Here is a 16,730-nt window from a genome sequence, read left to right on the forward strand (position 1 = left end):
ATGACAGTTCCCTTCCCCCAGACATGGAAAAACACCCAAAATATAAGTTTCCTACCATTCTTGGAAATGATCCCTTGGGATAGAATAATACTATCTGCTTCCAAAAATCAATGGCTATTCACAAGCAGAGTGGCTGGAGAGACTAAAGAATTCTTAAAGGGACTTCTCCCCACTGCCCTGCAAAAGGAGTCTGTCATGGTCACTGGTCAGATATGCACAGTGCCTTCCTGGACCCCACCCACAGAAACGTGCAGACAGAGTTGCCCTAAGCAGCGGGAGGGCGCCTACCTGTGTAGCCAGCTAAGGCAGCAGCAGGAATGACAGGCTTGTCCTTGTTGAGGTCAGCACGGTCCCGCACATAGTCCTTGAAGGTACCCTTGGGCTTGTGGTTGGGCAGGGCAGCTGGATAGTCCTCTGAGTCGAAGCTGTCATAGGAGGGAACACGCTGCAGGCTGTTGAAAGATGACTGGCTGCTCCAGGACTGGGTGAGACGATCACAACTATCGTAGCTCTCTATGCTCTCAAAAGAATCCTGGCCCCCGAGTTTACCTGGAGGTAAAAGAGGAGGTAGGAAGAGGACAGGGGAGGAGGGAGGAGGGAGTGGGGGGAAAAAAACTGTAAAAACCCTCTTATGGAGGACAGATTGCTAATCAGATCTGCAGGAGGGAAGGAAGAAGTGAGAGTCCAGGGGAAATGGAAGCTTCAGGGGTCATGAGTTTACTCTGGGGAAAGGGGCTACCCTAGACCACAATCTGAGGGTCCACATCCACTCTGCTGCCTGGTTTGAGAACTCCTCTTACAGAGACTCAGAGTCAAACGCTGCTCACATCTGTCAGAGTAGTGTTTGGGTCCTCAAGAGTTCTAAAGCCAGAAATCTAGAAGCTGAGGATCACACATGTCATGATGTAATTTCTGGCTGATGTTGTAGGCCCAGTGAATACATGAAGAAATCGGAGCAATGTCAGGCTGAATCCCCCACTCCAACTCAAGCCAATGAGATGATTTCAAAAGGCCCAGTTTGGAAAACATTTTGGTCATAAGAAAAAAGAATCCCATTAGACTAAGAGCAGATTAGCCTTTTTTGACCTTGGAACTAAAGTGCTATTTTTTAGCATTTTTCCCAAATACTATTTTGAAATGATAATACATGTACTGACCCTATGCCTTCTCAAATAGAGTAAGATAGTATAAGATGCTTTTCCCAAGAGACTTTCAAAACTTATACACACTATCACTTCTCTAAACAGAAAACCATATTCTTTATCCTCTCCAAGTAAAACTATGTACTCGAAATATAAACTTCACTGGAAAAGTGTAGGCAATATTTAAAAGGTTTATTAAAGAGTTAAGGTCCATAGCAGTGTCAGAAATCCTTTACTCTGTGAGTTGCTCAAGGCATTCTTAACTGACCACAAGATCATGCAAGTTCATTAATTTCCCAAACCAGGTTATAAACAGCTGCTATGATTGCACAATAGCTCCTGGAGAAATTTCCATTGGTAAAAATGCCACTAAAAAGGAGGCTAGCAAAAAAAAAAAAAATGTTTTGGAGGAAAACAAATGCATCTAAGAGCTAAAAAGGCTCACAGAAATGGTTTTGATATGCAACTTTCAGATACCTTTCAAGTAACCGAAGTTAAATCGTGGGAGACTAGACGGTCAACCTCAATTCAGCACAAGCCAAGAAGCAAAGGGATGTGACAAATATTTATGTAGAAATATCTGTAAGTCAACTCTTAATTGTTCAGGAGTGGTTAATCTATAAGTTTCAAATCCCAGAATAAGGCTGACTTATACAACTTCATATTAGTGTGTTTCCAGTGTATTTTCCCCTCCATGACAGTGGAGATTGGTTAAAATGATGAAAATCAAACATGAACAAATGCCCAAACCTAAATTAAATATATAGAAAAATATGTTGCTCCCAAAATTTTTTAAAGATCTGGATAAAATATATTCAGTTGAATGTGTACTTTCTGTAAAATCCACTGTTGTAGGTTTTCTCTACTTCCTGACCCCTCTAGAACTGCTTCAAACAGAAAGATGGTGTTGTCAGTTTCATCTCATGCCTTCCCCAACTCATCCATTCAGAGGAGGGTAATCTCCAGAAGGCAAACTGAAGAGCTCCATGGAGTTATCAGCCCTGCCCACCCAGTCCACTGTCACAATGGCACCTCTTCATTCTGATTAAAAATGAAGTTTTCCCTTACAGAAATTCACATTAAATGATTCAAGAAAACAGCCTACAACCAGAATATCAAAGCCTTGTTTCAGCAGAACAGGAAATTTTGTGGCATTTCATAAAAAGGTATTTGTTCATACCAGCTATTGATCTTCATGGTCATTTATTTTCTCTTTGAGAGAACACAGCAAAAGCCTAAGGAGAATTTATATTTTTGTCAACACCCCACCAAGTCGGTATTTATGCTAAAGTCTCTCTGAAATGATTCCATCTCTATCAGCCAATTTTATATTTGGAAAAAAAGGAGATCAGAATTTTCACAAGCAAGACAGTAGAGTTTCCAAGGAGTCCCAATAAGCAAGGCAACTAAACCAAGCCAGAACCAGTCTCTGGCAACCCCCCAAACATGAGCCAAATGCAACCCTGTTGAGAGTTGTGGTTTACAGCAGTAGGCAGCTTTCATTTTAGCTATATTTCACAACCGTGATGCTGGGAACCTTCATTTACGGGTATTTTCTCCAAAAATGGGTAGAATCCAACTGGATTAGACACTTGGTTATACTGCTGCGCTCATGTAGGGAAACCTGTGTGTTCTCCAAAATGTCCATTGGCCAGTCTTTCTGAGAAGGGGCTCGGCAAGGTTCTTTCAAAGCTATGTGACTCCACCAAACAGACCTCAGAGCACTCAACACAGAAGATGGGGCAGCCCCCAGCAACCCACTGAGCGACTCATACAAAGACAGTCCTTAGGGCCCAAATAAGTGGGACACAGAAGCACTCTGTTATGCTATAATGCAGCCTGTGAATACTGTACTATGATGAGTATAAATAACAATCAGCTAACAGTAATGTTTTCGGTGTAGACCAATCACAGCATCTCAGTTTGATCGGTCCCTTGCATAGGTCCTGTTTGCAGCACTTCTAACATGCAGAAAGCAGCCCTGCACAAAATGGTCTTCCTCTCAAGTTTTTGTGGGCTGAACTTGGAGGGAGGGAAGAAGAGTGGAGCCAGAAAGAAATACCTCATGCCTCTTTGTAAGGGTCACTTTTGGTCCATAGTCATTAGTTTGGGGTTGGAGGGGTGGTGGGGACCAAAACCAAGAACCAAGAAAAGGAGAGGAAAAAGAGACAATTACACAAATGCAAAGCCAGATGCAATTTCAAAACAACGTGACAGGAGATCTACCCAAAGTTACAACATGGCTGAGCCCAAACCCACAGGCTTGGCCTCCCTGTGTAGATGTACAGAAAGTCCCAAAAGGATGAAAGTCATTTTAATGCTTTGACCCACCTGATAAAAAAGAAACACATATACACACACTTGTGTGTATGTATTTAAATAGACACGCACCCAAAAATAAAAAAGAGCCAGAAAGGGGAAGGCCGACTGGTCCCACCCATCCCCTTTGGTCTGAAATACAAACACCCTGGAGCCTTAAGAAGGAAGATTATGGGTTCTGATTTTGCAGGGACTTTCCCTCTGCAGGGCTTGTTGGTGAACCCTAGGCCTGTCGGGAGGAAGTGTGAGCCTGAATACTCGAAGAAGATGACAATGTGCATGGCCCATGATTCTTCAAAGTAAAGGTGCCATTGGGCTCTCCTCCAAGTGCCTCAGAATAGGTACCACATATGGTCAGTGAGCAGGAATCACTAGTAGGCCAGCCCCAGCCTGACATCAGACCCAAGCCCCGCTTGATCAGCTTTCTCCTGTTCCTCTTCCCGTTTATAATTGTTTCCCATTTACCCACCAGAAAAGTCATCTTCGTCGCCTTTTTAGAAATCATCTAGCTCTCGCTAAATAGACAAGCCCTTTCTTACAAAAGACTGCATTTTTCTCAGAAACAAAACAATTTGGACACTTTACTAGGTAGGCTGTACCTCTGCGTGTTTATGTCCTGTTCCTAAAAACTGGGTTGTTTTACCTTTTTTGCTTTATGTCAGCCAGCTCTATTTTGAAACATTTTCTTCACTGTCAGTGAATATTTTATCATTATTATAATAGTCATGTTAACAAAACTACCTTCTTTTGGAAACCCCTGGCCACCTCTTTCCCTGGTCCTCTAGCTAAATACACACTTGCGCCACACTGCTGATGACTGGTTCCAAATAAACCGTTGGTTAACCATCTTGTATCTTCCCAAACCAAAGAAGTCACAGGAGGGTAAAGATCCCAGGCTGGCCAGCAGAGGTCATTCCAGGTAGCAAGCCAGGATCTACAGTCACACCAAGGAGCCCTCTGGGAGGAGCACCAGGACACATGTTAAACGTACATTTTCCAGGGTAGTCACTTGAACCATTTTTATTTGATTACGTCCTCCTCAAGTAAAATTACCTCAAGGAAAATAGAGCATACCTTAAAAAATAACCAAATTCAACCAGAGTTATTGAGTAAAACATTTTACCCAAGTAAGACATTTAATTTCTTAATTGCCTGATTTTGATTCCACTGTGGACCCCACGGCCTTTGTCATAATTATGGACTTGGCTAAAACACCACAGTGGAAAGCTCTTAGTATCCAGACATTCTAAGATGGGAAGGCTGAAACTGAGGAATCTACAAGTCTAATAAATGAGTAATAAATGGAACCTGAAAAAACTCACAAAGCCAGGTAATTCTTGTAAACCCAAGAGCTTTTAGAGACTAAATAGGACCTACCACGACTGGTTCTCCCCATGCACATGTTGTCTGGGGTGACGACTTCTTGTTTGATAGCAAAGTAGTCGTTCTGCAAGGTGTCTGTCTGGAGAGGGTCCCGGAGAATGACCGAAGGGTAGTCGTTCTCATACTTGAGGGAGAGGAGTTCTTCCGAGCTGATGGGATGGAGCGTCTGATAGGACTCTGTGATGAAGCTGGGCTCTGAGAACTCCGATGGTGGAACACACTGGGCATGCTCAATACCATAGCCTGGAAACAGAGGGTTTGCAATTTGAGAGAGGAGAGATTTGTACCTAAAACAAGCAGTTTTTCACCATGTACAGAGGCCCCATGATGTGGAACAAGCTCCTTAGATAATAAAGGGAAAACACTTTAAATCAGAAAGGCTTGGGTTTTTAACCTTGTCCACTACTTATTAGCTATGGCCCTTGACAAGATCATTGCTTTTCTGACTTCATTTCCTCATCTATAAAATGGGGATGACTGCAATCTTTCCTAGAGCACTGTGAGGAAAATGAAATGAGGATATAGGTAAAATGCCCACCAATACTCCCCACACAACAAGCTCTTGACGAAGAGTAGTTAATATAATTGTGTTACTGGAATAAAAATTGTAGTAATGTAAATATATTAAATGAAAAAATAAAACCTGTTTACTATTCCCTTTAAAAGCAGAGCCATCAGATAAGATGGTCCTACATCTCATCTCAGAGCTTACATTAGTGCAACAGGCCTACACTCATTCTTTCCCTCAGGCTATCTCTTCAGTATGGCTGAGTAACTTACATGAAAAAGGAGAAGGCTGTATTTCCTATAATAGAATTTGAAGCTGCATAGCACACTCTTAAAGAAGGATTTTGGAGGAAATGCTGTCATCTCCACAAAAAGGAAAGAACAAAGGCCAAGATCGAATCCCTAATCCCACCCTCTTTTGGTCATCATAGTGCACAGTATCAAATGAGAACAAAAGTTTCAGGGTCAAGTTGTAGTCTCTCTGCATGACTTTCAGGTTGAAGATATCAGAGAGAGATCCTATGTGCAGGAACTTGGTAGGTTAATGAAACATGTACATAGGTTGAAACTTTGTGCTTTGTGGAAAATAATAAAGTAACAAAGAAGAGTCTACATTTAAAAAGATATTATTTTTGAAAGAATTACCATGAAGGAGCCTGAGATCGACTGAGATAGGGGTCTTTTCCTAGTTTCCTATTATCATGAGAGAAGAGGATTGTCAGTGAACTTACTAATGAAGTAATCCGAGGTATAGCGGGATTCTGGATAGGTTGGGTTGACTCCATTAACTTGATATGGTTTCACATCTTCTGTAATAAACATATAGGGAATGAAACAAAGAGGTCAATACTCAAGTCATGCTTGACCTTAAAAGGATCTTGGATGCAAGGACCACAATGGCCTCAACCCCTTTTCTAAGAAATCTGAATACTCATTAACTGAGTTGGTATCTGAGTCTACTCTGACTGTGGCCTTGTCTAAAGATGAGATCAAAAAAATATGGCTAAGTTTACTATTTCAGTGGCTGTGAAATGGGATTTAGTATCTTGGAAAGAGAATCTGTGAGTAATCTCTAAGGGCTGAGAAAGCATTCCGCGCTGATTCTCAATGCATTCATGCTGCGTGTGTGTCGACCACACTAGAGCCAAAGGCTTGAGGACATCCCAGGAGGTTGCCAGAATCAATCCCCAAACTGATCAATTTCAAAACTTCTCAGAAATACATTGCAATCTTTAGGCAGTAGATTTTATGTTCTCCACTTCCCCTAACAGATGTCTGGTTTTTGTTTTGTGTTTTCTCTATTGCCCTCAGATTTCAAGTTCAGGCCCAGACAAGAAGCAGGACACTGGTAAAGTGACTCCATTCAGTGAAATGCGATTGGGCTCGTGTAAAGGAAGAGAAGAGAAACCCAACCAAGCTCCTGCCCAGATGCCAAGTCTCCTAGGAAAAGGAGAGGAATGGAGACAAAGTGGGCCTACGTATAGACAGCTCTGCAAGGCACTGCAGTGAGCCTGGGATCCTCTAATTACCCTGAAACAAATGCCATGGCCTCCGATTCTTGTATGGAGTAGTCTGATTATATTTCACCGTAAGAATCTGACATAGAGAGAGTGTGGGTTTGGGTTTTTCCTCAGGTATTTGATAGCTTGTTAGGAGCAAAGACTGATGGGAAAACAAGTTTATGCCTGCACAGAAAAACAGTTCCCAGTTAAGATAAAACGATTAAACTTTGCTTTAGCAGTTTATCAGATTGAAACATCCCTGTACCTTTGGCCTTCCACCCCACCCCAAACAGCTATGTTCTTTTGGTGCTGTGTTGCTTTAGTTTAATTACAGAACAAAAGCTGTAGCCTCAGCACAAACATCTTGCTCATCACATACAAAGCAGTATGTATTAAGATTGCAGCAAAACATACACACTTCAAGTTCCTGAACCTGAAGAGGGAGAATTCTTACTGCCTTTTTCAACAGAATATTGGGTGGGATGATACGACTTTTGCTCTCAAACATATTGACTTACATCCTAATTTTCTTAAATTTTTCTTACATTATTCCTTAGCCCTAAGGAAAGCCAAACCTGTCTTAGGGGCCAGAAGGTCCCCGTTAAGGCCATATTATTCTACAAAAGGCACAGGATGGGAAGTTAAATTTTAAGTCAAATAAAAATATATTGAAAGATAAAATAAAATGAAGTTTAAGGAGATGAGTGATACTGAAGAAATCACCTAGCCTGAGCTTCATTTTATAGACAAGGACAATATTAGGACTTGCCCTTACTATCTCACACGGTTATCGTGATAATCCAAAAAGAAAATGAATTTGAAAGAACTTTGGAAACAAGGAGACACAATAGAGATATTAATTGTAACTACAATCAGACGGGCTTAGATAGCCCAAAACACCTGGCAGCTCCATTGTGATAAATAAAGGAAAACAGTCTCTTAGTAGAATATATTAGGTTACACAGTCTGGTGGAATCTGTTATTGTGTTTAGAAGTCAACAGTCAAATCAGATCAGTTAGGAGCCTGCCATATCGTTTCCCTCTATAAACAGGTCGCTCATGTCAACACCTACGAGTGGGTGTCTGTGCACGGAGAACATGCCGGTGCTCTGGGGAAGACTGTGCAGCTGCCTGCCCATCCCCGCTAACAGCAGCCACAGAAAGACTCACCAGTTCTTTCCTGCGTTCCTTTATGTCTTATTTTTCAATAGAAGGTGAAGAGAAAGAATAAAGATAACACTTTTAAGCACAGAGAAATAAAGTTTGGGTCTCTCTTGAGCACTGCAGAGTGGAATAGATTCTTAAACAAAGGAAGGTATTATGTGGGGTAAAAGTGCTAATCCTGAGTTTTGCTCCCCTCCCCCGGTGTCTGTGCCAAGGGCTGGAGCTGGTGACCACAGGGAAAGGGTGGGCCTGGGTTAGAGAGGGCAATGGGCTTCTAGGCTTACAGTCAGCTGGAGGGCACTGCTGACTGCTGGTAACTGAAATTTATTTTAAGAAAAAATTCAGAAAAATAAGCGCAAAAACACCCAAGTTTGCCGCCTGCTGCTGTTTCTATACTCAGCCAGGACTGTGGTACATGAGTCACTTGGTCCAAAAAGGTTGGAAGAGGCTGCTAGGAGAGGCCATGTCATTACAAGGTTGCAACACAGTGTCCTGATATAACCCCAGCTCCTGCTCCAGATGTAAAAGGTATGATGCACTACTGCAATTCCAATCCAGTTAGTGGGCAGAGAAATCTGTCTTATTAATACACTCTCAGAAGCTAAGCTTTCCTGGGTATTATGCAGCCATGCATCAAAGCAGTATGTATTAAGATTGCAGCAAAACATACACACGCGCACACACACACACACACACACACACAAACTATTCTTGAGTTGGCTGTGGACACTGTTTGTTCAAACAGGGCTTGGGTTTGAGAAAAGGACCTAGATTAGAATGTTGCAATCCAAGAAGCTTCAGGAGTGTAATCTTGCTTAAGATTAAAATCTGGACCCCCAATATGTAGAAGAAAAAGAAATTAACACTCATCTAAGAGTACCTGCTACACGTTGAACACTGTACTAGGCACATCCCCACATACGTCCTACAATAGGACACCCACAGAGAAAGGCATTGATGTCCCACCACTGGGTGAGTCCCCTACCTATTCTCATGGCAACCCCACACAACCTCCACCTCTCCCTGTTTCCACATATTTACCTTTCTGCAGGATCTCTAGATGTTCCCATAAGATGTCCCCAACAAAGTCTGGGGCCAGCTCGAGAAAGCAGTCTTTACCCAGGGCGCAGAGAGCTGCTCCATTCATACAGAACTTCTGGAAGTCCACGCCCTTCAGGCTGAATTCATTCACAGCCCACATCACCCAGTCCCGAACATGAGTTTCTGTCCACTGCCGGGGGTCTGAAGAAAGAGATCAGATGAAGATCCAGCTGGCCGGGCTCCTAAGTCTTACCCAAGCCTCAGAGAGGATACTGAAGGAGCTGGACTTAGCTGAGAATGCTATCTTTATTCATAGAATGAGGAAGCACCAGCCTAGCATGCACACCATTGAGTGCCTTCCATAACCCTCCCCTCCACATTCAACATCTCTGCCTTCTCTATTTCACCAGCTAGGAGATCACTACTGCCAGCCAAAAAGTACCACATGAGTATTCTCTGCCCTTGCAGGCAAAGATTTCCACGAATCTCCTCTCTCACTGCCTTATTCCCATTGGATTTTTTTTAAGCCCTGAACAAGAGAACAAATGGCTTCTTTAATAGCAATAATAACAAGAGATTGCACATGCCTCTCCCTGCTCTTAACTTATAATATACTTGAGACTATTATTCTCAATTATTTTTTATCTTAGCCAATTGTAGTGGTAATAACTGTAGCAATTAGTAGTAGTAAGTCATTCAAATGGCATTTGGTAATAACAATATTATTAGGTGCCTGTATTATACCAGATACTCTGCAAAGTCTGTACTTATCGTAAGCCATGCTTTGAGTAGCACTGTAGTACTGATAACACACAATCTTGATGTGTGAGACTTGAGGTTTAACCTGGCTACACCTGCCAATGACACTTAGAAGTTCATTGACAGCAGGTGTAGTGCCCAACATCACAGATGCTCCAAGGGTACCCCTTCAATCCAGCAGATTACTTCATGAGATGTGAGAACTGACCTGATCTAAAAATATATTGCTCTCTACTCAACAGAAAACCTCTTTCTGGTCTCAATTGTTCGTGAAATGTTCCTTGGAGAAGGCCTACTCTAGTCACTTCCTGTTTCTGAGAATTCTAGTCCCCTTATGTTCCCAAATAAACCTTTTCAGATAAGAACATCCAAGGGCAAACACATTTTGCCAAAGTACATGGAAGAGAAGAGAGAAATCAGTAACTTCCAAGAAAGGCCGCTGCCTGACTTCCCAGTAGCCCAGAGTGGCCCTAAGGCAATGCTGCTCAAACTTGTCTGCAGGTTGGAATCACTTGAGGAGCTTCTAAAATACTGATGCCACCAGTGATTAAGATTTAATTGGTCTGGAATATGATCTGGACTGTGGAAGTTTTCAGAGATCCAGAGGTGATTCTAGTGTGCAGGCAAGTTTGAGGACCGCTGTCCTCATAACAAGATGGCAGAGACAAGCCCAGGAGATGGGGCAGCCTCAGCATATGTGTCATGACTGCCCTAACAGACGGCAGCCATGACCCACAGCCGCTGACTCCAACGTGGTTAGTGTAACGTCTGCTTCACATGCTCCAGGTGAGAAGATGAGTCTTCCCGAAGGGTCTGTCCCCAACCTCTCTTTTTCCAACTACAAAAACATACCTTTTGGGATCCCCAGTCGTTGCTGTTCTTTAGTGAAACCACTGAAAGTAGCTTTTAATGCTTGAGACATCATTTCTTTGCTGCTTGGAGTTAAGAGTGGGACATCTGCACATTCCATATCTGCATGAAAAAAATTGCATATGAATAAGAAAAATTACATAGGTAATGAACCACTCATAAAACATTATGAATGGGCTGTAAGAAAGAAGGCAAGCTGGGAAACAACTGTGCTAGCATCCTCACCAGAGCAGGCAATTCTTTTTTTTTTTTTTTTGAGACAGAGTCTTGCTTTGTCACCCAGGCTAGAGTGCAGTGGCTTGATCTCGGCTCACTGTAACCTCTGCCTCCTGGGTTCTAGCAATTCTCTTGCCTCAGCCTCCCAAGTAACAGGGACGAAAGGCATGTGCCACCATGCCTGGCTAATTTTTGTATTTTTAGTAGAGATGGGGTTTCGCCATGTTGGCCAGGCTGGCCTCGAGCTCCTGACCTCAGGTGATCCACCCGCCTTGGCCTCCCAAAGTGCTGGGATTACAGGTGCGAGCCACCAGGCCCAGCATGAGCAAGCAAATTTAAGGGGCTCTCCACATCATGCTAGGCACCTTAAAATAATCCTAGCTCTTACCTAAAATGTACTGCATCCCTGACAAACAAATATGTTTACTCTTCCTGAACACCTCTACTAGTTTATACACAGTCCCTGCTTATCTTTCACATTTACCAAGAATATTAATCAGTTACCTATGAAAAGGAAATAACAATATTCATTCATTCAACCATTATCTAGCACTTGCTTTGTGCAAAGAATTAAAGAAACAGCAGTGAACAACACAGAAATAGTCTCTACGCTCAAGAAGCTAGCTATCTGAATCTACTGCAAGAATCAGATATCAAGCTTCTTGAGGGTATTAACATAGTTAAATAGAGTTTAATCTACTTACACAGTTAAATGTTCAAATACAATGTCAATAAGGGCTTCAAAGGAGAAGTACATGATGCAACATCAATGTGCAATAGGAATTCCTGGAAGTCTGGAGGAAACAGGAAAGGCCTCCCTTAGAAGAAGAGAGACATTTGACCTGAGATGTGAAGGATGCATGAGAATTTAGAAAGAAAAGAATAATCCAGATGAGTGGTTCTCAAAGTGTCCTCAGAGCAGCAACATCAGCATCAACTATAAAAAGATTATTTTGTTTTAAGATCACCTTATCTGTTCTGTAAAGAGTGTTTTAGGAGATGAGTATGAATGGATGTGCAAGACTTTTTAGAAAGTTATTGCATCAGTCCTGGTGAGAGATGATGGTGGCTTTGACTACAAAAGTGGCAAGGCAGATAACGTAAGTGAGCCAATTTGAAGTGCATACAGGAGGTAAAATCTATAAAGTTTGATTAGTGGCAGTGGTGAAGGAGAGTGAGGCATTACAGTCTACAGATCTGCAAATGTATCATCATTTGCTATACCCACATGCACCTTTATCTCTGCTATGTCCATCCCGATCCTCCTGTATTTTCAGACCATGTTTATGGTGTCAGTACACACATATGGCTGAACTCAAACATCTTCTGAATTCACCTCAGGCATAATTTCCCACAAAAAGTGAATTAAGCAAGGAAACGAGCTGAGAGTCCCTACTAGCTTTCCTGTTACCTTTTGACAGTGATACACTTGACTGAAGTGATTTCAAGAAACCCAAATCTTTAGTGTATCCCATGAAACTGACTTATAAAATGACTAAGTTCCAGGCAAGGCTATTACAGATACTCTTCAACTGGCCATTTCTAAATCTTGGTTGGTTAAAAAGTATACCCTGGACATAAAGAATGTGTTATGGGCTGAGGGAAATTAAAACACAGGAAAAATTGACAATTAGTGACCTCCAAAGAAAAGAGCAAATATATTGCCTCTGAATGTTGAAATAAATGGAAATTACACTGCACAGAAGAAGGACGGGTGGTATTTTCTCTCCTGCCTGCTTTTAGTGATGCTGTCAGGAAACTTCGAGAGTCCAGGCTGTGCCCTGGAAGAACAGAAGGGCTTCCCAACTGCTCTCCCAGGCCCTGCCAATGACAAGGAATCTGAAGTTCCAGGGAGTGGTGAGTTTGGGTTGCCCTGGGACATGCCCAAAAAAATCTAGTGGAAAAATCAACATGTCACCAGGAAGGCTGACAAAATGATGGAAAATCCCAGATTGTTAGGGGGAAGAAATTAGGGGAGGGGATCAAATGTTGATTACATAACATCCAGCCCTTCAAACAATGGAGTAATCATCCAATGAGTCAGTAAGAAACACACGGCTGCTCCCCGCTCATCCCCACTCTACACATCCAACAGCAGCTAAGCGGCAGGTCCAGAAATACCTTCCTTTAGCATAGAAATCAGTTTTACTATACAGAAAAGGACTCTCTAGTTAACCAGAGAGTATTGCTTCTGAGAGAAGAAACAACTGTAGCAGCCCCAGCTCCCAGCACACGGCTAAACACACGAGTCAATCAACAAATGTTAAGTGAATTAAATTTTTCCAAATTTGAAGCAACTTTCCTCCCTTCACCCCCATCCAACACAAATTCATAAGCTTGAACTGTGTCGGTTTTGTTGTGCATGTTTGTTCCCTCCATTAGATTTATGACTTGATGAAAAGAACCTTACTGACGGCGGAAATTGGCCAGGACAACACATGTGGAAAATACAGGCCAGGCCAAATGGACAAGCAATGGTTCTGCTGCAACAGAAACTGAAAGATGAGACTGATGAGGAAGCCCCCAGCATCTTCTCGACATGACAGCGGGATGCCAGTGTGATGTGATAGCCAAGGACGACAGCAAAAAGCCTGAGAAAGAAGTTCCCTGAGTCTGCCTCCTGTAAGTCCACATGCCCTAGCAGTGTGGGCTGGACAGGACTGCTGAGCTGACAATTCACAAAAGTTTCTGCTTTCTGCTTCCTGTCAGGGGGCAGGCATTTCTGGGTTCTCACCTGTTCTCTCCCAGAAAAGCAGCTGGAATTACTTTTGCCTTTCCACCTCAATGCCATCTCCACAAGCCCAGTCGTGGCCCTGTCAGAGCCTGGCTCTGCCCCTCTGGCCATGGGACTCAAGTGCTAGATCTCTTAAAAAAAAAAAAAAAAGTGCTCACATCCCAGCTGGGGGAAACCATCCCTGTGCACTTGGGACACCTGTATTTGGACTTGATCAGCTCCAGAGAAGGCAGAGCATTGTCCTTGGAGCCAAAGGATTCAGATGTAAAAGCCAGAACTTCACCCTATAAAGTATGGAATTGTGGTTCAAAAACAAAAAAGTCAAACTCCCCTCTATAAGTAAGTGAACAATTGGCAACGATTGTCTTTTTCAGTTGTGTGAGCATTGTACTTAAATGATGATTACTCATGTTCAAAAGTGTATATTAAATAGAAAATAAATTCATCATATAAAATACTAATTCAAAAATTTTCTTTATGTTGCCTGTAGATTGTAGCAATTCTGTTCATTACACTGACCAAAAACAATAATAAAATCATTACACAGTTAGAAAATCTGATATGATTTTCTAGCCTAAGCATATATCTCTTTATTCTTAAAATGCTTTACTTCATTACCTATTATAATACTTTTACATTAGGTACAAATTATTTCTAATTTTAGAATCAGTGTCTGGAAGTTAATCAATACCTCCATAGACATTAACTCATTTTATTTTATGGAAAAATACTGAAATTTCCTTTGTATTAATAATTACAATATCTTAAATTCAAATAACATATTTGTTTCAAAATGCTGAGACTCTGGCCTGGAGAAACACTATAATTCAGTGGCAATTCTGAACACAATGTACTGGAAAATGAAGACATAAATATATTACAATTATATTAGATTTCCTGTCCACTGACTATTCCTCAGGACCCTAAATTTCAGTTAACATTTATAGGAATTCCCCTAGATCTCTCAAAAGACAGTTGTGTAGAAACTGGTGATTAAATAACCATTGCAAGATTGCACAGTATTTAGACAGAAGTGAACAGGTAGCATTCCCTGAATCTGCAGAAGAATAATCTAGTGGCATTTGAATGCAAGGAAACATCTGCTCATTTTTCATTGTGGCCTAACCCTGAACCACCTCATAGATATTTCAAGTGAAATGTAAAACAAGGGTTTCCATTCACTTACATGTAACTCAAAGTTAAGGGCTGTTCAGTTTCCAAGAACCCTTCTAGGGTGTTTGATGTGTCTTTTCATACTATTCTTTTCAGTTCTTTGAAACTGAATGGCTCTTACCAACAATGGTACACAGAATCTAAACTTGAGGTGGCTTTTGTTTGGCAAGAAGTTCAAGACATCTGGCTTTACTGACCTGACAAGTTTATTTTCTCACCATTCTCAATCAATGATCACGGGAAGACTGGAGCATCTGGGCTCCTAGGGTTAGGAGATGAGGGATACAGCCAAGAACAAGAAATTCAAGGTACATGTGACCCAGTTTTGCATGACCATTGGACTGGGACCAACCCCATCAGACCCGTGTGTGTTGGGTATGTGAACTCAATAGCAGCGTGAAATAAATACCAAGAGTGAATAACATGCCTTACACCTGAGAACTGCTTTACAGTTTGCCAAGACTCTTCATATACACTATTCCAAAATATCCTCTAAACATAAAGCTGCTGAGGGGTCTGGAAAGGTATTGTAGGGTCCCATTTCACAGATGAGGAAATCAAGGCCATGAGGGATCAAGAGCTTGACCTAAAGTCACAAGGCCAACAGGGACCAGCTGGGACTGAAAGTCATTCTTCCAACTTTTAAAGTTCAGGGTCTTTCTACTCTATTCCACTGCAAACAGAAATGGATCGGATATCCAAGAAAACTAACATTTTCAGAGCTGAAAAAGAAAAAAAAAATGAGACTTTTTCTTTCTTACTTTAAAAGATTTGAGGAGTAACTAAAAATGTAAAACTATTCCAAAAAACCCAGGGATCATACAGCTAGCCATTTAAGAACATAATTAACAGCCATTTACAGAATCAACTATAATCTTTTCCTTTCCTGGGACTCATGGAAGTGAGGCTTCCTTCCTTCCATATGAAGCAAATGGGTTAAGTGACGACCTGGCTTCCTTCCCTGTTTATGTGCAACCCTGACTCACCCTAATGAGCAACTGTGCATATAACAGAAGTTTAGTTTGTTACATAAAGCCTTACTGAAATATGTTTTTTAAAGTAAAAGTAAATTGAAAATAAACCTCTGGTCCATATGGAGAGGATAAAAGAACAGTTCTCCAAATTGAAAGATAGGATTCTAATGACAAAGGAAAAAGAGAGAGGGAGGCATATATGTTGATCAACTTGTTGATCAAAATCCCTGGATTCAGATTTCACTTGTGCCATTAGTGGAGACATACACTGGGTAAGTCACTTGCTCAATCCACTTTTAAAAGAGGTCTGTTCATAGGTGGTGTCTATGTCCCTCACAAGAGTTTTACATTTTTTATTTGGCAATTTTCAAACATTCACAAAAGTAGAGAGAAATTCTATTCAAAATATCCATAATACTCAATTTTATTTCATCTTGTACACACATACACACATGCAGAAGAATTATAAAGCTAATCCCAGAGAAGAAGTCATTTCACCCACAAATATTTCATTGTCACAAGGTTATTTTTTAGATAAAGGGAGGTCAGGGAATGAAAGTTTAGTAAGAGGCAAATAAACTCAAGCAAAAAGAAAAAAAGGCTTCAGGTTACTTTCTGTGGTGCTTAAATCTAGGTCTGTATTTCAGGCCTTCGCCCACTTGAACCACAGAATTTCTTTCAAAGCAGCACTGTCATGATCGGGAAAGTGCCAATGTGGGATCACAGAGAGACGATTTCAAATCAAGATGGTGAGCCAGTTCCTTGGACTTCCACTTCCTACAAGCAGAAGACTGCATTGATGTTTCCTCTTAATGGTCAACCTCATGGACTTACAACTGTAACTAGAATAGACAAAAATAAATTAAAAAGCTGGGAGTTCCGGCCAGCACAGAAGGGCAGTGTGAAAGGTAAGGCCATGGCCAAACTGCCGAGAACAAGTCTCAGT

General features: G+C 41.6%; 1 protein-coding gene and 1 long non-coding RNA gene across 7 annotated transcripts in view; one reads left to right on the forward strand and one right to left on the reverse strand.

The window, feature by feature from the left end:
- ETS1 (ETS proto-oncogene 1, transcription factor) overlaps positions 1 to 16,730 on the reverse strand; it is a 126,665-nt gene that overhangs the window by 20,953 nt on the left and 88,982 nt on the right. For 4 of the 6 annotated variants that reach the window (XM_064375575.1, XM_012470128.3, XM_064375576.1 and 1 more), the window contains 5 exons: positions 10,670 to 10,789; positions 9,059 to 9,259; positions 6,083 to 6,160; positions 4,839 to 5,087; positions 289 to 549 (listed from right to left, as the gene is read on the reverse strand). In XM_064375575.1, the coding sequence (XP_064231645.1) occupies positions 289 to 549; positions 4,839 to 5,087; positions 6,083 to 6,160; positions 9,059 to 9,259; positions 10,670 to 10,789 (909 nt within the window). The remainder of the gene's footprint in view (positions 1 to 288; positions 550 to 4,838; positions 5,088 to 6,082; positions 6,161 to 9,058; positions 9,260 to 10,669; positions 10,790 to 16,730) is intronic. The other 2 variants (XM_064375577.1, XM_064375578.1) reach the window with 1 other exon arrangement.
- Positions 337 to 8,115, forward strand: LOC135274627 (uncharacterized). The gene is made up of 3 exons (XR_010342418.1): positions 337 to 567; positions 6,663 to 6,911; positions 7,906 to 8,115. It is a non-coding gene; the product is annotated as an uncharacterized LOC135274627 (long non-coding RNA).

This window comes from Aotus nancymaae, unplaced genomic scaffold (genome assembly GCF_030222135.1).
Source record: "Aotus nancymaae isolate 86718 unplaced genomic scaffold, 86718_ANA_hifiasm-v0.15.2.pri h1tg000012l, whole genome shotgun sequence".
Lineage (NCBI taxonomy): Eukaryota > Metazoa > Chordata > Mammalia > Primates > Aotidae > Aotus > Aotus nancymaae.